Below are 22,556 nucleotides of genomic sequence, written 5' to 3'. Positions count from 1 at the left end.
GGGTAGTAAGTCAAAGTGTTTAGGATAGTGATTTGCAAATAACAAGTGCTCAACAAGTGAAGCTACCTTCTACACTGGAAGAATTTTCTCTAATACTAAGCTGTGTGTGTTCCGTTTACAGAAATTTGCCCAAATGGGAATTATGCTGACAGCATAATAATTATTTCCCCTAGTGGCTCATTTTCATCTCCTGTGAAAATACCAAGAAGCACTGGGTATTGAACAAATCAGATCATCTTATGCACCACCTTGACTTACTCCCACATGTACAAGGCTGTCTCAAAAGGTGGATGGTTTTCATTCATTTGACTATTGTTATTTTATCAGATGACTATCCCATTATTTGATTTGAGTTTTAAAAGATGTTATACTTTGAGCTTATTTATTTATATTATATAGCAAAAAGAAAGTTTATGGAGTCAAAAGATTTGGGGGTATTCATTCCTAGTCTTTTTCATAAAGTGAGTTAAAAGGAAAACAAGCATTGTTATACACAGGTTTACTCAGCAAAATCTTTTCAAACACACCTAATATGTAAATCAATAAACTGATGAAAGTTATGTATAAGTAAGCAGAACACGGTATCTTTTGAAGTCTGCTGACTCTTCAAGTCAGAATGACGGGTGACCACAACATTTCCTTTGTGAACAAAGTGAGTTAGTTTGAGGTTTTTTTAAAGAATATAAAAGGAACCAAAAAGCTAGTGGTTTGTGCCTAAAAGATATCTCTAATGTTGTATAAATTATGAATTTCAACAGGGAAAAAGAGTTCTTTTGGCTGTAAGTTACCGAGAGTTTACAAAGTGTTGACAGTGCGATATTCGGTAATTTTAGACCTCAAAACATCCTATAGGGCAGGCTTCACAGAGGGAGAAATTGAAGCATCGTATGTTCAGTGAGGTACCCACGGCTACTAAGGACAAGAGTTGGAATTCCCACCTAAGGTTTTCTTCTATAAGTCGTTTAAATTGTAATAAGTTACTTATATAAATAGAGGTATAACTCCAAGGAGATATTGTGGGTTCAGTTCCAGACCATTGCAATAAAGTGAGTAGTGAAATAAGGTGAGTCGCATGAATTTTTTGGTTTCCCAGTGCATGTAAAAGTTATGTTTACACTATACTATAGTCAATATTAAGTATGCAATAGCATTATGTCTAAAAAATTGCACATACCTTAATTAGAGAACATTTTATGGCTAAAAAATGATAACCCTCATCTGAGCCTTCAGTGAGTCATAATCTTTTTTGCTGGAATAGGATTTGAAATGTTGTGAGAATTATCAAGATGTGACAGAGAGACAGAAGTGAAATGAGCAAATGCTGCTGGAAAAATGCCGCCGATGCCTCTAAATCTATTCTTGCATTTCAATTCTTCAAATAATAAAGTTTGTGTATTAAAAATAAGACAGAAGTATGGGGTTGTGCCCTGGCCCTGCTGCAGAGGACAGGACTCTGGTTCCAGCTTAGTTACTCACCAGTGGAGTTACACGCACTGGATCGAGCCTGTTCTGGCTACTCGGACAGGTCATTTAAACATATAAGTCAACTTTTCCTCGTCTACAAAAAAGCTTTCAAAATAATACGTAGATTATGAGGATTAGTTAAGTTTATATTTGGGAAATATTTTGCAGACTATGAAGCCCTACACAAATGCGTATTGTTAAATACAAAAGGGTACGCTCTTCATTGTGAGTAACTCAAAACAACAACAAGCCTGAAACAAGAGGCCTGATAAGACCAGAGAATAATAGTAAAATAACTTGTGGGGCTGAGGCTGTTTAGAGAAAGAGTTGGCAGATCCGACCAAGGCTAAAAACAATTACTACAGGCATCTCAGAAACGACACAACCCTGGCACTTTCTCTTCGCATTTACTTCACGTGTACAGACAGACTGTATATTCCTTGATGTTTTTCTATCAACTTATTAACTTCAGGTTTCTCCATATGAGAACATAACTAATGCAGTGATGATGTAAATTCTGCTTTTAAAGCTATACTTTGTCTTCATACGCACATCCGAGTGTCCTGGTGGAAGCACGTGGTGTCCATTCCCCTTTTTCTCTGATGTCTACGTAACTCTGACCATAGAAAGTTTTATGATGACTGCAAAATGGCTACTGTAAAACTTAACCAAGATTTTTTCCTAAATCTAGAAAATGATCATCCAAATTAAATGGGGAAACAGTGAGTTAAGAGGGAAAAAGGTTTAATCCAGAGAAGATGACCCAAGTATCTGGAGTAAAAGGAAAGCAAAGCAGGCAAGAGATGAAACCAAAAACACTCTGAACTTAACTAGGTTTTAGTCATCTCATCAGCCTTCACATATCATCGCTTCTTACAATTCTAGACCTTTAACTGAGGCTGATCAACCTACACACATATGAACCAGCAACCCCTCTCCTGGGCACATATTTGGAGAAGATGAAAACTCTAATTCAAAAAGATACATGACCCCAATGTTCACAGAGGCACTATTTACAATAGTCAAGACATGGAAGCAACCTAAGGGCCCATCAACAGATGACTGGATAAAGAGGATGTGAGAAACACACACACACACACACAATGTATATATGTGTATATATAATGAAATTTTTCTTTCATGTATTTCATTTTCCATTTTGATTACTACAAAAATAAGGTTACTTCATAACCATTTTCATATCAAATAAAGAGTATAAAACTCTAAAAAAAAAAAGAATGAAATAATGCCATTTGCAGCAACATGGATGGACCTAGAAATCATCATACTAAGTGAAGTAAATCCAACACAAATATTGTATGATGCCATTTATACGTGGGATCCAAAAAATAATATGAATGAATTTATTTACAAAACAGAAACTGACTCATGGACCCAGAAAACAAACTTACGAGTACCAAAGAGGGAAGGGGGCAATGGATAAATTAGAAATATGGGATTAACAGACACACATAAGTAAAATAGATGAACAATAAAGAGTTACTGGTAGCACACTGAACTATAGTTAAATCTTGTAATAACCTATTATGGAAAAGAATAAAAAAATTTCATATATATATATATATATATATATATATATATATACACACACACATATATATATGAATCGCTTTGTTGTACACCTGAAACTAACACAATATTGTAAATCAACTATACGTCAACAATAATAACAAAAACAAGCTGTGATGGGCAGACTAGTTTGAACACTAAAAATGTCGGGATCCTCTGACATTAATCACACTTTACGCTCTACTCTGTTGCCTCTGTGGTTTTGATCCTGTGGACCACACAATAGATTTGGCTACTCTGGTTTGATTTTCTACTCTTTCTCCTAAGAGAGATTTTTGTACTTATCACCTGACCCCCTCACTTCTAGCCCCTCTGGGTCACCATGTTGCTTGTTCAAATGCCCTGGCTCTCAAGTCCTGGTATCAGTATTTTAAGAAAGAGAAAGGAGGGGAAATTTGGAATTGGACAATTCTTATTCCATAAAATATGTCCCAAATCTTACAACTTTTCCTAAAGCCAGCCGTTCTCAATTTTGGGTCATTGTGTTTATTCTTTTGTTACAACACATAAATGGACTTCTGCTTAAAATTCACATTATATTGGAAATCTATTTGGTCTGGCATATCTACTTCTCTAATGAGTTCAGAAATATTTGTTCTCTGACAATCATCACTTTTTGATGTTGAAAGTAATAATCTTTCTTTTTTTTTCTCTAGAGAATCTCTGGTCAAAAAACTGTAGTGGATTTCAGAAAATCCAGTAGGACCACATCTCAGAGATGCGTAGTCCTCATTTGGCTTTGTGTTATCGATTTGTTTCAGTGATCCTTGGAACCCAAGCTGACTTTCCTCATCTTCTTAGCTGTGTACAATCCCTCCTCCTTTGGTCAACCAAAGCCCAGAGCATGCAGTTCCCCTGTTGTCTTGACCTCTTCTCATTAGTGTTTAAGCCTCCTTGAAACTTGAGCTATTGTCTCAGAATGTCACTGTCACACACTAAGGGGCTAATGCTGATCTATACAAGCCAGACTGTATACAAGTCAGTTATCCAGAAGTATTTTAATGTGCTCTGTTCCCCTCACTGAATGCCTTACATGTAGAAGAGATACAGTTATTAGAATATAGGACAAGAGGTCCACACTTTGGCTAATTACTGGTTCTATTAACTGTAGCTTTCTTTTCTAAAAGATGAGGATAAAAATAACATCTTTCAGAGGGCTGCTGTATGCACAGAGGATGAAAAGGAGGTGAATGTGTTTTTTAAACTATAAAGGCCACACAAACATGTTAACATAAGAGGCTCAAAATAGTTATTGACTTAAATCTGTTTTGGTTACTTGATTATTATAGATAAATTGTCCATGTCAAAATAAATTCTTCACTACTGATCATTAAGAATCATATATTTTGAAGACAGTTTTGGCTTTGATGTGGTTCCTTAATTTCTGTTTAAATAGACATAGTATTTTAAGTTACTCTCTGTTTTTTGTATCAAAGTACAACATACCTATAATTCTTTGGGTGACCTTTATTTCAAAGGCAGTTGTGTGTATTAATATATAGTTCATCGCAAAAATCCCTATAACATCCTCATTCATCTATTCATTAATTTGAAAGCTAAATGCATGGAAGACATTATTGGGGTTGAGAAAAAAAAAAGCTTTAATTACAATGGCAATTGATTCAAAGGAGTTTAACAGAAATACAATCAGCCTGTGCTTGAGTAACAAGGTCATCAAAGATTTTTGTTATTACCTCAATGGGAAAGTAAGTCCCATGAATAAAACCACACATAAAAGCACATCTTGTTAAACTGCTGGTTCACAGTTTAACAAGCAGTTTTATCCAATTATTATCCTGTTGAAATAGAAAGAAACAAAGCGACTTGTTCTATTTTTATGAATAATTATCTAATTTTACTACTAGAAATGAGTAATATTTTTTAATTTATTCTTAACCTTATAACAGTCTCTTTATCTGCATAATTCTTTCTTTAAAGTCACTAAGTTTTGGGGGAGGGGGTGGTAGGTAATTAGGTTTATTTATTTTAACTGAGGTACTGGGGATTGAACCCAGGACCTTGTGCATGCTAAGCATGCACTCTACCATGGAGCTATACCCTCTCCCTCCATAATTCTCTTTCTACTTATCATTTTTACTTTTTATTGTGAGTATGTGTGTGTATGTGCATTTATGTCTCTATGACTAAAGCTTCTTTGGGATAGAAACCTTTTACTCACTGTTGTATCCTTGGAGGCTAACTCAGAGCCTTACATGCAAATCAAATATTTGCTGAATATATTCATGAATTTTTGCAGAACTAAAGAATGAAAATAAATGTCTGGGTGTCAAATTCCCATGACAGAGTCAAAGTGATTTCTGAATTTGGCACCATCATAGCAAAAATATAAATCCAAAGGGAGGCTCAAAGAAACTTTCTGGTATAGAACAGTCCCACATCACTGAGGCAAAGTCAGTTGTGGGGTCTGAGAGCTTCTTCAAAGGAAAACGTTCGTGTATACAAGTATACAAGTCTCCTGGAAAAACATAACATGTGAAGTCTTCAAGTGCTCATGGGAGGAGGGCTATCTTCGAACACTGACATCTTTTGAAGTCTGTTGACTTTTTAAGTCACAGTAAGGGGTGACCACAACATCTCTTTTGCGAGCAAAGTGAGTTAGTTTGAGATTTTTTTAAAAGAATAAAAAGGAACCAAAAAGCTAGCAGCTTGTGCCTAAAAGGTATCTCTAATGTTATATAAATGATGAATTTCAACAGGGATAAAAGGGGTTCTTTTGGCTGCAAGTTACCGAGTGTTTACGAAGTGGTGACTGTGCGATGTTCAGTACCTTTAGACCTCGAAACATCCCATGGGGAAGGCTTATTTCTCATTTCACAGAGGGAGAAATCGAGGCGTCATAAGTTCAGTGAGGTACCCACAGTTACTAAGTACAAGAGTTGGAATTCTCACCTAAGGTTTCCTGACTCAGCAGCCTGGGCTGTTTTCAAACAGAACTCTAGAACAAAAGCCCAGTTTGACACACCCGGAGAGTGCTTTGAACCTCTTCAGGAACCAGGCAATTTAATATTCAAGAATGAAGAAGTCTGTCTAGTTAGGAGCACGTGTTTGAACTAAACGATGGCTACCAAAGTAGGAGAAACTCAGGGGACAGGTAAGTATTCCTGCTCAAGGGAAAATGCCTCAGGCTTTACAATGCTCTGAAAGAGAGAATTTAATATTAAATTTCAATCCTTATATTCAAATATTTTTTCTGTACATCTCATCTCTACTTCAACATGTACATATGATTTAAAAAACAAGATAGAATTGCTGGGATTTATGTTCAAAGCATTTTTATTAAATTCACTTTGCTGTACAGCTATTATCATTAATATAACTCTGAAAATTGGTTGAGTTGGCAATTCAGTTTTTTGACATGCTGGTTTAATTGCCAGCTAATTGCTAGCTAAATTGTACTTCGCAGATGGTTGGAAAGAATGTTGATATAAAAACAGTCATGTTATCCATCAGAGCCAGCTAGTATCCTGAAATCATTGTTTCTGCATAGCAGTATAAACTGAAATTTTTAAAAATTCTACATTATAACACCTGTGTAGAATATGAATTTAACTCAATGATTCCAGAAAATGCAGTTTAGAAAGATGCACTTATTATGGCTCGTATTACTAAAAACATAAATGAGCATCAGGGAAGTCATATGGAAGGAATGCTTTTAGATCAAAATATCAGTTACAGAGGTACATTCCTGGTGAAAAATGACCTCAAAGTTGTTCACAAGAAGTACCCTCGATAGTTGAGGTGACCACAGATTCAATATAAATCACTTGAGAATTACCTAGATATTGTGTTTTATTTAAATCTCACAATAATTTTGGGGGCTAGGTATTATTTTACCCATTTTATACATTTTAAAAAGTCCTTTCCAAATTTCATGCAGCTAGTAAGTTTGAGGACTAGGTCCTTAGTAGGAGGTAAACCTAGTTCTGTCCGATTCCCAAGTCTGGGGCCTTGGATGCTTTAGTAGTGTAGATCTATTTGCCATAAGGAAGACGAATTAAGGAGGAAACAAACTAGAAGCAGAGGGAACAGCTAAAAGATCTTAAAAAAAATAAGGTGAGTGCAACGGAGCAAGTGAGACGGCTTGGGTATGGCAGTAGCACTGGGAAAGTAGAGAGAAGGGATGGAGGCAAAAGATTGCCAAGGTCAGATGTTGAAACACTGGCTAGAATAGGAATAGAAGATGACACTGAGGTTGGCAACGTGATTGACAGGATTTACATAACAGTGATGTGGCAGAGGCTGGGCATGGAGAGAAGAGTATATTTAGATGAGAAAGTGAGGAGAAAGACATTTTGAAAGACTGTGGTGGAGTTGTTACCAAGACGGTCTTAATAATCCCCTTGGATTGACTGAACTTCAGACAGATTTCTTTCATTTTCTTTCCTTTTTTTTTTTTAAATTAAAGTACAGTCAGTTACAATGTGTCAATTCCTGGTGTACAGCACGATGTCCCAGGCTTGCAGATACACACATGCATTCGTTTCATAAGACTTCTTTCTGACTGTGGGCTCTGACTTCCTTTTTAAAGAGCATTGACTTTAGAAAATTAGCAGTTGTGAATTCTTTCTATGCCCCTTTGAGTTGTACATTTTTTTTATAACCCAGGCATGTCTTCTCAAGACCTAGAGGCCTTCTCTTTGAAATGTAATCATCAGGAAAAGACAGGACTCTTGTCTCCCAGTCTCTGCAGTAAAGTAGGAGCTTAACTTTCATAGAGTCAATCAGCAAACACAGATGGCCTCATCATATTGATCAACCTCCCTACTGATGTCCTCCAATACTTTTCCATTTGCTCACTCCAGGGTTTAAAATCCCTCCTACCTTTTGTGTTAATAGAGTTGAGTTCAGTTTCCATCCCCTATGGCAATAGCCTTAACCCCTATCACAATTGTCTTGAATAAAGTTTTCCTTGACATTTTTAACAAGTGTCCATGACACGTATCTGAGGTAGACACAGGAAGGAGATGGAGAGTTAAAGGTGGATAAGGTCATACAACGGGGAGCTTGTCCCAAGGTCAAGTTTCATAGGATCACTTTTTTCCTTTTTTGTTTGAAGTGAATTCCTAAGCTATCAGGAATCATTGTAACAAGGTATGGGGACATCATTTTGGCTTCTCTATACCTTGAATTGTTTGTCTGGCATCCTGTCTCTTCTTGTGAGATTGTAAACTCCCTGAGAACCAGGTCACGTTTTCTCTTCCCTTTCTAACCAACACTGTGTACTAGGTACCGGGCACAACTGATTTTCAGCCATTTATACCCTATTTTCTTGCCACTGTTCTATGCTGGAAACTTGCATCATCAATGACTAAGAGTAAACTGGGAATGAGAGATGCATCAGTGAGAAGTAGATGTTAACTACCGAATAATTAGCTTGCCACAAATAAACATTAGGTGAATGTCCTCTTAGATTTAATAAGGAGGTACTGGGCATTTTAAAAGAATTTTAATATATATATCTCCACTTTCCATAATGCAGTGTTGACAACATACAGCCCTGACTTCTTTTGATAAAGAAAATACAGAAAATGATCGTCTTATCTCCATAGATATGAATATGGTTCAGGAGAAAATTACTAAGAGAATGAAATTACTGATTAAATAATTCCACTTTCTTCCTGACTCGGTAAAGTAAGAAAGGCACAAATACCAAAGGCCTAAGCCCATCATTCAAAAAATAACTGTCTCACGACTGGGAAAAGTTTGAACACGTATAAAAATAAGGTGACAGTCTTCCAAGAAAAGAATGCAAGCTCTGAATTTCAGTGTTACATTTATAGATGATCATCTAAGAAGCTATGTGAAAGGTATTATTCATTGAGGGAAACTGGAAGTTATAATATGATGGAATAAGGATCACACTTTTCTCTTTGAGGTGATTTATATTTAAATAAGTTCTCCATAATCCTTTAAACTGAAGTGCAAATTGGTTATCAAAGTCCTTTGCTGTAAGGGTTGTTCTACATAATAACGAATTTCACAGAAGATCCTCAAAGGGAAATATTGATTTAGGCAACATCACAGGATATTTCTGTCCTAGCAACACTTTAGTGCCATAGACAGCATATAAAACACTTTCTAAAAGTCTACATTTCTCTCTTAAGAAGTGTAGGCAGCATATGTTTCCTCAATAGAAACCATAACAGAAATTTTTAAGAAAAATTATCCTTTTGTCTATTATCTGTCATTTCTCATCCACATTAACTTAACAAAAGTTAGTGAGAATCCACTGTGTGCTAGATATATGGCTTATGTTTTTTTTTTAAACTGGTTACATGAAAGTAGTAGGAAATATTCATTTGCCTATATATGTTATGTTATATATGATGGTAATACTACCAGCACCAAATAGCTTCTATTCCTCAGCCTTTACCAGGTACTACACTATATAACTTACATGTGCCACTTCACTCATTTCTCACCATGAGAGGAAGCCATTACTACCCTCATTTTATACACGAGAAAACTGAGGCTAAGTAGTGTGTGAGGATTTGAACCATAGTTCATTTCTCTCATCCATTAAGCTGTAACACACCCTCACCGCTGGCTTCTTTTCAGTCTTGAGCCTTACATACCTCATCACCAGGAGGAACGCTCTAGTCTTCTCCCCAATGATTCAGTCAACAAACAGCCAGGTTCCTCTTTGTTGTGTGTAACTCAGGGGCCCTGATCCCAACTGGTCCTCATCAGTTAGTGGTTACCCAGGTAGCCTCACTTCAGGGAAATCCTGGGGTCAGGAAGGACACTGTTTTCATTCACAAGCCCTGGGCTGGAGACCTAAGTCGATCACAAATGAGTTGCGTTGCTATGGAAAAATCAGTTTACCTCCTTGAACCTTCGTTTTCTCATCTGCAATATGAGGAGCTGGATTTGATTAACGGTTTTCAAACTACATATTTTATTTTAGAAAAAGCGAAGTCCTTTTGGCAAATGAAGTCTTACGCTGATTCCCAACATACAAAACAGATAGATACAGGCAGAGCTACACTATTTGGAACAAGGGCTGGATTTGGAGGAGGTGAGAGCTCACCTACCTACTGAGTCTCCTTCCAGCCCTCATCTCATCTCCAAGGAGCCTCCGAGGCATATAAGACCTTGCAGAATAAAACTTGCAAATTACACACTAGCTTGCCTCTAAGCTTATGGCAGTCCTCATAGTCTATGATTTTATACCTGTTGCCAAAATAAAAGGGTAATAGAATTGTATTAGAATGGAGCTAGGGTCAGAGCTGAAATTCAAAGGAGAGAGAATATTAAGTCAAAGAACATTGTCAAATGACATGGCCTTGGGTGGCCAGGTACACTGTTGATATTGAGATCCTGAAACTGTGTTCTGAGGTTTTGCAGAGTTGCAGCAATGCAAGAGTTGGGCTTTATAATCATAGTTTTTGAAATCTGTTAAATTCTGCTGCAGTTAATTTAATGAAATATAAGTATAATTTTAGCCTGATGGCAATATTCCATTAATTGATTTTATTTTCTTATAGGTTACTTGATATTGAGATATAAACTTTTAATTATGATCCAACTGTTACTTATTATTGGAATCAAAATACTTCTTTTTTCCACTCTATTTAAAAATATGAATTTTAGGCAAATTGGCATACCTTCTCTAAAAAGTTAAGAAACCAGATTCTATCATTGCAATGTAGGCTTAAAGACTGTATTCATGTACCTGTATTAAACTCTGTTAAACTCAGCCAGTGTCCCCCTGGATGTGTGCTATCTCTGTGATTGGCAGTGTTTCAGTGGTTTAATTCCAACATGTCTGTGGCCACAGATCTTTTTCACTTACCTGCCTCTGCCTTCTGCTGCTTCTCAATCTTCTCCAGGCGCCCTAGCAAGGAGTCAATTTTAGTTTTGATCTGGGTTAATTCTTTCTTGATTGTCTGTAACTCATCTGATTTCACTGGAAAGGGGAAAAGGGAAAGAATGTAACAGAATGTCAAATGCACCACAACTCACTCAGAACACAACCCAGAGACACCCCAAGTTTTCTCAAGACTGGGTCACATCACACAACATACCTTTCAATTTTATCTGTTTCTCATTATGTCCAGTGATCCTGGAATACAGGATGACTTTGCCAGTTACAGTGATTCTCAGTGATGTAAGCATCTGATACAAAATCTCTTTGCTGAAGGTTATGCAATGAGATAAAGGAATCCAGAATCATTTTATACAATAACTAAATGATACTGAATTCACTTTGCTCAAATAGTAGACTATATCTGTACTGTAAGATGCATTCAGACTGAGGAATGATTAAATCATGACAGGTAGGTTAACACTGTTTTAAGGACTATGTTGTAATATATATTTTAGCAGTCAGTGATTATTTTTAATCCAGTTCCTTGGCGGCTGATTGAAACCAGGACAAAGCATTTATCCTCTAAAGAAATGTCTTAAAAGCTGGAGAACTCTTTCCAATTTACTGAACTCTTAATGTTTCACAGATTCTTTATAAGAGATTGGGGCAACGGGTGGTGGGGCTGGAAGGGAAAGAAATTCGCTAATGTTCCCATTGATATTTTCTATGGCAGTGGTGCCTATTCCAGGTTTTGGGTGTTTAGTATCATTTCAAAGAAAAAAACATGGCACTAACACAAGACTGACTACTTTTAATTTTGCCAGGTAAGGATGTTGAAACAGCAAGCATCCTACTATCACTGGTAACAATTATTGTATACAGAAAGGGGCTTAACAAGAGGTCAGTTTCCTACTATAAGGACAATTCTTTTAATGGAGAATGTTTATGTTTATGAAACATTCACAGCACTGTTTTTATTTTCTCATTTCTCTGAGAACCACAGGAAACTTTGTCATGAACCCTCAACAATCAGAGATCAAAGACTTTTTAAAGTTGTAACTCTAGAAGAGCTGTACCTGCCTTTGTTCTTTCAAGAGGTGAGTTTTGGGGTGTCCGTGGCTCAGTAGAGAGCTATGGGTCGCTATTTGGGGTTCAGATACTGATTTCAGTCTATTATGATTTTCTGCCACTTTTCCCTTCAAGTTTATAATGATTTTGGCTTGGATCTTCAATCCTGAAGAAATTGAGTGTCTAGTCTGATACTTTAGTCTTCAGGAATTGTTTGTAAGTAATAAAAACTAAATGCAATATATGTTCACTTGAAATAGAGCTATTTGTCAATTCAGATGTAGGAAATAATATATATGATAAATTATGCATCAATGTGCATTAATTGCTCAAAGGAAGAAGAGATTTTTCCCAATACATAAACATGAGAAAATGGCTTCTATTATAAAATCAGAATTTTTTCATAATGAGGAGATTTTTATTTATGATATAAAGGACTTTGCAAAATAAAAACTGCAAGAGTAAATAACCCTGCATAGAGCTCCTATTATGAAGAAGCAAACTGAAAAGAGAACACAGTTTAAACTAGAGAATTGCTCCTGTGTCAAATTATTTCAGACATCAAAGTGCCATTGTTGAATCGCAGTGAAATTTGCAAAATATCTTCTGTCACAATTGCAAATTGATTCTGCTTTGAAGAATGATTTTCATTCCCTTTGATGGAAGCATGTCATGTAGTTTTACTTAAACCTATCAAATTTAATAGAAAATATTTTATCTTAAAACATTAGATTTCAATGCAGGAGAAATGAGACTGTGGCTGGAAACTAACAAAATATATTTTTTAGTTAAGTGGAGTCCCTCCTCAGCCCAGGAAAGAGGTTCACTAATTACCTCCTTAAAAAAAAACCCATAAACAAATAAGTCACTAATACCCTATTTTTTTTTTTTTACTGAAGTATATATAGTCAGTTACAATGTGTCAGTTTCTGGTATACAACATAATGTCCCAGTCATGAATATATATATCCATATATTTGTTTTCATATTCTTTTCCATTAAAGTTTATACCCATTTTACAGGAACTATCTTACAAACCAGCTAGAAAGCTGGGCTCACCAACTTCTAAGTGTCCAGGGAGTCAAAGCTTCCTTTGAGTGGAGACTCCTGGCTAACACCGTAGGAAAGCGTTTTAAGACTAGGGTGGGATCATTACAAAATCTGGGTCTACTTAGTTAATGGGATTCAAGCTTAGCTACAACAGGAATGGAATCCAGGCATCCTGTCTGCCCTTTCCTGGTCCCTACCAGGGAATGCCAAATCAATCTCCAGCCCTGTGCAAACTGCCCAGCTCCAGGCTTGGAAGGGCCAGCAGCCGATTCTCATCACGGTCCTGCAAAGCAAGACTTAGAAACAGTCTTCCTTTGTGAACGTTGTTTCCTTAGTGCACTTCAGTGCTGTCCTTGGGAGAAGGCTGCCCGCTCACCTGGCCCAGGTGGCTGTGGTCCTCTTGCTGCCTCCTTCACTAGGATTCGTTATCTATAGATGAGGTACGGTTTTGTGCTTTTATGTCTGGTTTCCAGATGGTATCAATGGGATGAGCCGCTGTATGTCTGATATGGTTCTCTCTATAATCTTCTCTGCCTTTTTCTACTTTGGGCGGTTTCCTGTTAACAATTTCTCTGCTGTACTGCGGATGTTTTTACTTCCTCTATCAAAATAGATGTGTATTTTACAAACCTAGAATTTTTAAAATCTTTGCAACTATGATCTTTTTCCAAAAATTAAAGTCAGTTCAGAATTAAGGAGAGCCTTAGGTATAAAGCATTCTTGTCCATTTTCTTTTCTTTCTTTTTACATCTTCTTCCTTTCCTTTCCATTTCTATTGCACTCTTAATAGGGTGCTCCAATTCACCCAGCCTCTTACACAGTGAACTCAAAGCAAGATATATAAAAGTCATAAGCCCTTCCTACTGAATACTTCCATGATGACCCATTTCTATAGGAAAAAGACCAGAAACATACATGCACCAACTCTTTTTTTTTTTTTTTTAAGAATAGTAAAGGAGTTTATTAGGGTGTGCTGCCATAGACAACAGCTGACCACAACGAGAGGTGCCTGTGTGAGTACCGAGGGCCCGTTGGGGGGTCTTTTATAAGGTCGGGTCACAAGGCACCTGATGGGCTTGTGCTCAAGGCTCTGATTGGTTGCAGGTGAGGTAAGAGGTTTAGGGTCCATAAAGGGCGGTGGGGTTTGACTCTGATAAGGTGGGCTGAAACAAGCCAGCCTGCGCTATTGTGAGATTAGGCACTACCTAGGGCTATTAGTTTGTTAGGGGAAACGCGCCCAGTAAAGAACACGCTTTATCCGCTGAGGGATCGCAGGCAGACATCTGAGAGCCCGGGAGTGGAGGTCCCCGGACTTGGAAGGACATCAGTTGGCCCCACATCCCCCCCCGACAGACTGGCAGTGACAGATCTTTCTGTATCTACTTCCTCATGAACTGTGGGCGTCACGCTGTCCCCGTCTACAGTGCCCATCTGCCCGGGGCTGTGAGTCTCCGGCATCCCGGCAGCCGTAAAAGTGGGAGCAGAGTGCGCGCCAACTCCTTAAACTGATGTTCAGGGTCTGCTCCAAAGTATATTTGCAGTCATATGTTCTATTTCCTCTCGAAGCAAACTCTACTTGAACAGAACGGTTTAATGCTTAATCAAATAGTGTATGGAACCAGGGAGACTCCAGTTCACATCCATGCCCACTGGAGAGTCACTGGTCGTCACTGAGTCAAGTTCCTCATCTTTAACTTACATCCTTTGTCTTAAGGGCTTGTCATAAACATTTAATGCAATAATGCACATAAAGGACTTAGTACCACGATCAGAATATCATCAGGCACAACACGTGGCAGAAGCAGAAGCTATTATTACTATTTATTACTATTATTATTTACACGCCTGTTCCAGCAAAGACTCTTTCTCTCCCCAAGTACGTCTACCTGCCTTTTGGAGTTTAGTTTAAGTCTTGCCTCCCCTATTAATTCTTCTTTGATTAACCCACTGGAGGGTGCATCTCTTATCTGTAACCTGTTTAACAGCATCTCACATTTACTGCTAGACACACATTGTCTGTGTTCTGATAAGGTCCTTCTCCTCCTCCTGCCTGGGGAGGCTCCTGGTGCTCACCCACGAGCTCCTGGGCGTTGAAGTCTGTCCTCCTTAGTTAAACAATGATATTAACATCTTTAAGAAGAGGTCCAAAATCAGACTGGTACCTAATGAGAATTTTTGTCTTCTCATCATATACTGGGATCCACAAAAAAATTATTCAGATTCCTGGTTAATTATTTAGATCTCTGATGATACAACATTTTAAAAAGAAAGACATTTTCGTTGGTTGTCTGAAGCAAGACATATTAATGGATTTACCCCATCATAGGAGCTCTACCAGAAAACTCTTCTGAATCAATAGAGTGCATCCAATTCCTTCTTTCCTGTTTCCTCCTTCCCTCCCTCCTCTCTCTCTCCTCTCCCTTTTCTTCCTTCCTTCCTTCTTCCCTTCCTTCCTCATCTTTTTGCATTCTGAATAGATAACTCAGTACATTAAGCACAATGAGAAATGATCACATACCAGAAGATTTGTAGGTATGTGTATGTAGATATGGTTCCTGCATGCCAATTTCAAACAGACCAATGAATTTTATTAAAGCTTTGTGTATGTGCCAGGCACTTACAGTTGAGTTGACTGACTAACAGGCAGATAGATAAGCAAGCAGGAAGTGCAAAAAGAAAATTAGCATGGAAATACGCCTTTTCTCCATCAGAGGCACTATGATGAAAGAATAAGAAAGTAACCCATGCCTGTGCAGCAATTTTTTTGCATTTTCCCCAATTCCACCATAATACTCCAAATCCACAATTCTCATCTTTAAAGATATGCTGCAGAGAATATAACATCCTTATTTACTTTTTTCTATAGCATATTGGGTAGAGTGAGGAGTGTTTCTTTTACTGAGAATAATACTGAATACTTTTAATCAACTTGCTTTTATGCAACTGTCCCCTAATGCAGACGAGCTAGAGGCTTGGGAAAATTCAATCTAATTACTGAAGATTAAGAATTCTGCAGTGCAAAAATCATGAATTTGAGAAAATTGCTTTATTTCTCGGTCAGCTCAAAATTTCCTTCTCTTGTCTCATCTTCTGCTTGACTTTCTAATTATCTTACTGCCTATGTAGTTACATCGTTTCAGCATCCCTGAGATGAGCCTTGTGAATTCAGACATCCATCCCCTTGTTTCTGTCGTTTTCAATGGTCAGTCCTACACTCTCATCTTCTCCACCTGGTAAATGCCATTTGATACTTAGATATTCAGCTTAGGGAGGGAGATCTGTCATTTTATGTAGGGTGATCAGGGAAAGCTTCATTGATAAGGTGACATTTGAGGAAAAGTCTCAGGAAGGGGAGAAAGCAAGTCATGGGAATATCTAGAGACGGTGGGATGAGGGGAAACAGAATGATAAAAGCAAAGGCCTGAGACAGGAGTGTGCTTTGGGGTGTTGAAGGGGCAGCAAAGAGGCCAATGTTGCTGGAATGGACAGAGCAAGTGGGATGTGAGTACAAGAAGTCAGGAGGTAAGGCGGAGACTTGAGAAGAGAAAAAGGGCATGGAGAGGCGTTCACAGGGTCCTGCTGGCCAAAGTAAACACTAGCTTTTCCTCCCAGTGATGCAGGGCTCACTGCTTTACTTCTGGAGCGTCATTCTGACTTCGAGCTGTGAAACAACTGTAGGGGGTAAGGGTGGAATCAGCGAGATCGCTAAGAAGCCTGTGGAAATAATTCAAGGGAGGGGCGGCAGGAGGTCAGATTGGACCAAGGTATCAACAACTGGGTTGTGAGAAGTAGATGTATTCTGCATGGATTTTAAAGATTGAGGGGAAATAATCTACAGATCATCAGAAGTAAAATGTAGGTGAAAGAGAGGAGTCAAACAGAGCTCCAAAATTTTTGGCCTGCATAACCAGAAGGATGGACTCACCATTTGCTAGGATGAGGAAGATTTCCAGAGGTTGGAGGTGAGGGGGAGGATCAGAGGGTCCATTTCAAATTTGTTAGTTGTGAGATGCCTATCTGTGTCCAAATACAAGTGATAAGTAGGCCTGGAGTTTATGGGACAGATCAAAGGTACAAAAATAAATTTGGGAGTAACCGGTTAGAGGTGGCATTTCAAGTTAATACAGAGGATGTCTGCCCTGGTAGTTGAGTATACACACTCAATAGAAGACATCAGTAATTTTATCTTCAAAGGAAAGTGTCTTTTACTCTTTCCTCTAGATAAATTCTATAGCAACAACAATAAAAATTACAGACAAAAGAAAACATACTGCCATAAAAATCTTCAGTTGTCCAGTTGAGCATAATAGTTTATTTTTGTATGGGTGATTATAGAATTTGAATTTAGAATTATTCTTCAGGATCAGTAAAGTGATAAGTGAAAAAAAAAGACTAACAAAGCCTCTAGGATAGGTTAGTTTAGCTTGTTTTATGGACACTAGAGAAGCTAAGGAGTCAGGTTGGAGCAGACAGGTATCTTAAATATTTTCCCTAAACTATCACTGTAGTTTTTAGTTAGAAAGAAAAAAAAGCCACATTAAATCATTTCAGACCTGCTCTGTCTAAATAGATCATTGATTTGGTGATAAATGTTATTACATTTTGATACAGTGAACAAAATGATGTTTGTGCCTTTTGGTGTGACATGAGATACAATCCAAAAAGGAAATTACACAGAATGACACAATCCGACTGTATCAAAAAATGTGTGCATCTCTGGTTTCTGTGGTAAAAAAATAAATCCCAATTTATTTTAATCATCTGTGGGGTGAGTCTATGCAGGGACAAATAAACTTCAGCTACCTGTCTAGACTAGTGGTTCTTAACAGAAGGTAATATTGCCCTGCAGGGGACATTTTACAATGTTTGGAGATGTTTTTGATTGCTACGACTTGGAGAGGGTGGTGTTACTGGCATTCCGTGGGCATCTGGTCTGCCAAATAGCCTACAATGTATGGGTTAGCCCCCAACACCACATCGTAGAATTATCTGATCAAAAAAGTACCAAGACTTAGAAACCCGGATCTGAACAGTTACATACTCTCCCTCACCAACACCATGCTTTTTATGAACTATAAGAAAATTGTAAAATGTCTGTAATCACATGGACTTTAATAATAATTCACATTTTTTTTTTACATAAGTATAGTCAGCTTACAATGTTGTGTCAGTCCCTGGTGTTTAGCATCATATTTCAGTCATCCATATACATACATATACTCCTTTTCATATTCTTTTCACTATAGGTTACTACAAGATATCGAATATAGTTCCTTGTGCTCTACAGAAGAAACTTACCTATTCTATATATACTAGTTAATATCTGCAAGTCTTGGACTCCCAGTTTATCCCTTCCCACCCCTTTTACCCTCAGCTACCATGAGATTGTTTATTAATTCTCATTAATTTATGTTACTCTTCCATTTTAACCTCCACCTTGACATTTAAATAACAAAAACTAAGGAAATACATGTAATTTGTATAGAACTGAATTTTTCAATCGTTTTTATATACACTGTTTCAACAACAAGAAACCTGAGACTCTGACAACTTACATTACATTCTCAAAGCCCTATAGTGATTTTGTGTAACGTAGTCATCTGAACAGGAGGAGTTCAGGTTCAAGTCGAGGTCTTCTGCTTACAAACTCTACCCTCTTTATGGCGCCAGGCAGCTTCATTAGAAGTAAAAATGTGATTGTCAGTTTTAGTTCTTCCTCTCATTATGAATTAAGGAAGCATAGATTTTTTAATTCAGGCACATCCAGAAAAAAAAAAAAAACAGGTTTTAATTCAGTCACATCCTAAAAAAAACAAGGATCACTGGTTTCTGTAATATGGATTTTTCAGAAATCTATCATTATCGCTTCAATTTGTCTGTCTCTGCCCCTTTCCTTTCACGCACGTGTTTTAAGCTAGTTCAATATGCAAAAGTTAAGTTGACAGCCTTGTAAATAGTTTTCAAAAGCCAGACTTTAAAGGATTTTGCTAAAAGAAATTGAAGCAATTAGTGTAATTCTCCATTTATATATGTAAATATAATTTGGCAGTTACCACTCTTATGGATGGAATGTCCTAGAAAAAGCAATTATATCTACGTGCGTGCATATGTATTCATAATGCCTATGCATATATCCATTGATACCAATTATTTGTACATACTTTCAGAAAGAGAAAATGAAATGGAGAATAAAGTGTATTATTTTATTCAATAACTATTCATTAAAGTTACTAATTAAGCCCTATAATTAAGAGTCATGTGAGCAAAGCAGGGACTGGCTGAGCAGGGGATGGACAGAACGATGCTGAGTGGTCTGACGTACACTCGACCCCTCTGTACCCTGCAGGACCCACTCAATCTTGGCCCACCCCGATGTCCCGGGGGTCAGGTATGCAGAGGTGCACTGCAGCCACATCCCGCAAATGAAATAGGACAGCAGCAGCTTAAGAGTATGAAGAGCCCAGGAGGTGGGCAAACTCTGAAGCCAGGCGCTTATCAGGTCCATTTTTTATGGAATTCCAGAGGGGGGAGGACAACAGCATCTCCCTACAGACCCAGCAACCAGGCTACTCATTAAACACCTGCTGTGTGCATCCAAGCATCTAGCATTTCACTAGCAGCTGCACATACACCATTTCATTTAATCCTTAAGATAAACATACAAAGTATGTATCATTATACTTCGTTCTGTGGATTAGACTAATGAATGCTAGAAAAGTTAAGTAATGCAGAGAGGCAACAAAGTCAGGTTTAGAGTGGGATGCCTGACTCACAGCTGTGGTTTATGTTTGTTTGATTGCTTTTTTTCACCCTGAGTCTGCCTCCTTGGTTTCACAGAGTTTACAACTAGTGGAGGAAAAAGAATATGTAAACAAGTTGTTATAATGCATAAGTACATCAATTATGTAAAATAATGGAGCAGTAAGTGAAATGTGCCTATCGCGTGATACTGAAGTTAATTTTTGGTCTTCCCCACCAGACTGTAAGACCCTGCCAATGAAAGATGCTGTCTACTTTGTATATGGAATATTACTTTCTTGGAGGTCACATCTATTTCATCTATGGAATATTAGTTTGGCAGTAACTGAAATCATGTCAACTATGTGGGTAAAGACAAAAGCAAAATTAGGTTTCGTGTGGTTAGATGACAGATCATGAAAATATTCATGTAAGCATGGGGGCCCTGAACTATGACTGGAAGGATACTTTGGCTGTCAGAAAGCCAAAAAGGTCTTCCAAGTTAAGGAAGCAGAAAATCTTAAGGACCTTGAAAAAGTATATGAACACCTTGGCTTCTCTTAGACCCTGAAGTGGAGGCCGGAATTTGTTCCCTTGTTTCATTAACTCAAGAATATTCTAGAACTAAGTAGCATTTCTAAAGGTGTAATTCATAGTCAACTATGAAATGTACAAAAGACAAAAAGTAAAATGCAGAAAGCAAATGTAATATTGGTGACACACATTCCACAAATATTTTAGAGTATTATATTGTGCAATGCAAAAATAACTTGAGGGACAAATTTGGAATGCACAATGCAGAGATCAGATGTCCATAAAAATGGCTATAAAATTAAGCAGAAGGCTTAGATGTCACAATAGGAAGAGAAACGACTGATTTGGCTTTAGCAGCCAGACTTTGCCCTTACAGCCCAAAAGGGTCCAAACTTGTTTCATCAGAATAACATTACCTGAGTTGGACCTTGAAAGACAGGTAAAAGTATTAATAATGTTTATTTGTATATCAGACAGTGCATTGATAACACATTTCTTGAGATAAAAGAGCTTTCAGATGGAGGTAGATGAGCATGGGTTTGGAAGCATTAAGTAAGTGTTCAGTTAAACTAGAGAAGGGTGGTGGTGGTGGTGGGGGTACTGGAAGCGCAAGGACCAGATCAGACATATCTGGAGAACAACACTGAAGAGTCTGGTTTCTTACTTGGTAAATGATAGTAGTTTTGAGTTTTGAGTGAGGAATTGACGAAGCATTTGGTTTCAAATAATCCTGCATTTGGGCACATAATTAATGAGATTGAGGGAGAGCAGAGTCAAGAAAACTAGTTTTAAGAGACTATTAGAGTAGGCAAGGATTTAATGTCTATGTGTCGTCAAAAAAAAAAAGCGCTAAGATGTGAAATAAGGTCTCTGCATTTCTGTATTTTAAAACAGCTTTATCAAGATATGATTCACATACAATACCATTCACCCACTTAAAGTGTACAATTCAGTGTGGTTTTTTTTTTTTTAGCATATTTACAGTATTGCTCAACCATCACCACAATCTAATTTTGGAATATTTCATCCTAAGGGAAATCCCATATTCATTAGCAGTCAGCCCCCATTCTCTTCTCTCCTCCTCCCCTCAGTTCTAAGCAACCACTAGTCTATTTTCCACCTCTATAAATTTGTCTGTTCTGGATATTTTATATGAATGGAATCATGCGATACATGGACTTTTGTGACTGACTGTCATCACTTAGCACGTATCAGTACTTAATTTCACTTTATTGATGAATACTATTGCAGGTTATGGAATATTCACATTTTAGTTATCATTTCATCAGTTGATGGACATTTAGGTTATTTGAACTTGTAACTAAAAGTAATGCTGCTTTGAACATCTCTATACAAGTGCTTGTGGGAATGTATGTTTTAATTTTTCTTGAGTACATACTCTGGAGTGGAGTCAGGGCAAAAAAATAAAAATACAGAGTGGTCAAGGATCTGCTGATTAGGACCAGATTGAGGAAAAGAGCAGAAGAGGAAGAAGAAGTGAGAAATGTCAAGGTTTATCGACGGGGCTTAATGCTCACCAGCTTTTATAATCCCACAGTGGAATGATTAGATCTTTTCTGGAACTGCTAGTGGAGCACAAAGTAAAACATAAATTCTACAGTAGAACCGAGAAAACCATCTCCAGCGCTCACAAGCTATGTTGATATAAAGATTTTGTTGAACGTCTCATTTGCCTTCTTTTCCTTCGATATTTTAAAATCTGGTTCTATTCATGAGCCACATTAAAGCCTAGACAAAAACCCAGGCACAGATGCTCACAAGTGTTTTTATTTCTTATAAAGACATTGTGATTGTTTTGGTGGAGTTGCTGTGTGTCTTAAGCATTCGGTGGTGGTTTTAGCAGGGATTTATTATTCTCTTTATACAAAGTGCTCAGTGGCCTCCAGAGAGTGAAGCCATGTGTATCTGAGAAACTCAGTGCATTTACCAGGATGAGCTGAACAGGCCTGCACCTCATTCTCTTCAATTAATTACTTATCTAAAAAAATATGCAGGAATTTGGCCATTAAAATGAAAAGAGCTGAAGGAGAGGCCAAGACCTCCACATTCTGTTTAGGTTTTACATGCACATAACCCTGTGCTGTGGGATGAATTCTGTACCGCTCTTCAAATCTTATATATTAAAGTGCTGCCCGAAAACCTTCCAGAATAAAACTGGATTCTGACAGTTAAAGAGATAATCAAGTTCAAATGAGGTCACTTGATCCAGTAAGCCCTAACTCAATACAACTGGGGTCCTTTAAGAAGAGGAAATTTGGAC

At 37.6% G+C, this 22,556-nt stretch overlaps 1 protein-coding gene across 3 annotated transcripts in view; it reads right to left on the bottom strand.

Moving 5' to 3' along the window:
- RALYL (RALY RNA binding protein like) overlaps positions 1 to 22,556 on the bottom strand; it is a 584,866-nt gene that overhangs the window by 33,752 nt on the left and 528,558 nt on the right. For all 3 annotated transcript variants that reach the window (XM_045514266.2, XM_010951849.3, XM_074354903.1), the window contains one exon: positions 10,871 to 10,984. In XM_045514266.2, coding sequence (XP_045370222.1) covers positions 10,871 to 10,984 — 114 coding nt within the window. The remainder of the gene's footprint in view (positions 1 to 10,870; positions 10,985 to 22,556) is intronic.

This window comes from Camelus bactrianus, chromosome 29 (assembly GCF_048773025.1).
Source record: "Camelus bactrianus isolate YW-2024 breed Bactrian camel chromosome 29, ASM4877302v1, whole genome shotgun sequence".
NCBI classification, from domain to species: domain Eukaryota; kingdom Metazoa; phylum Chordata; class Mammalia; order Artiodactyla; family Camelidae; genus Camelus; species Camelus bactrianus.
Note: the sequence above shows the minus strand (reverse complement) of the source record. Positions and strands in the feature narration are given on the sequence as shown.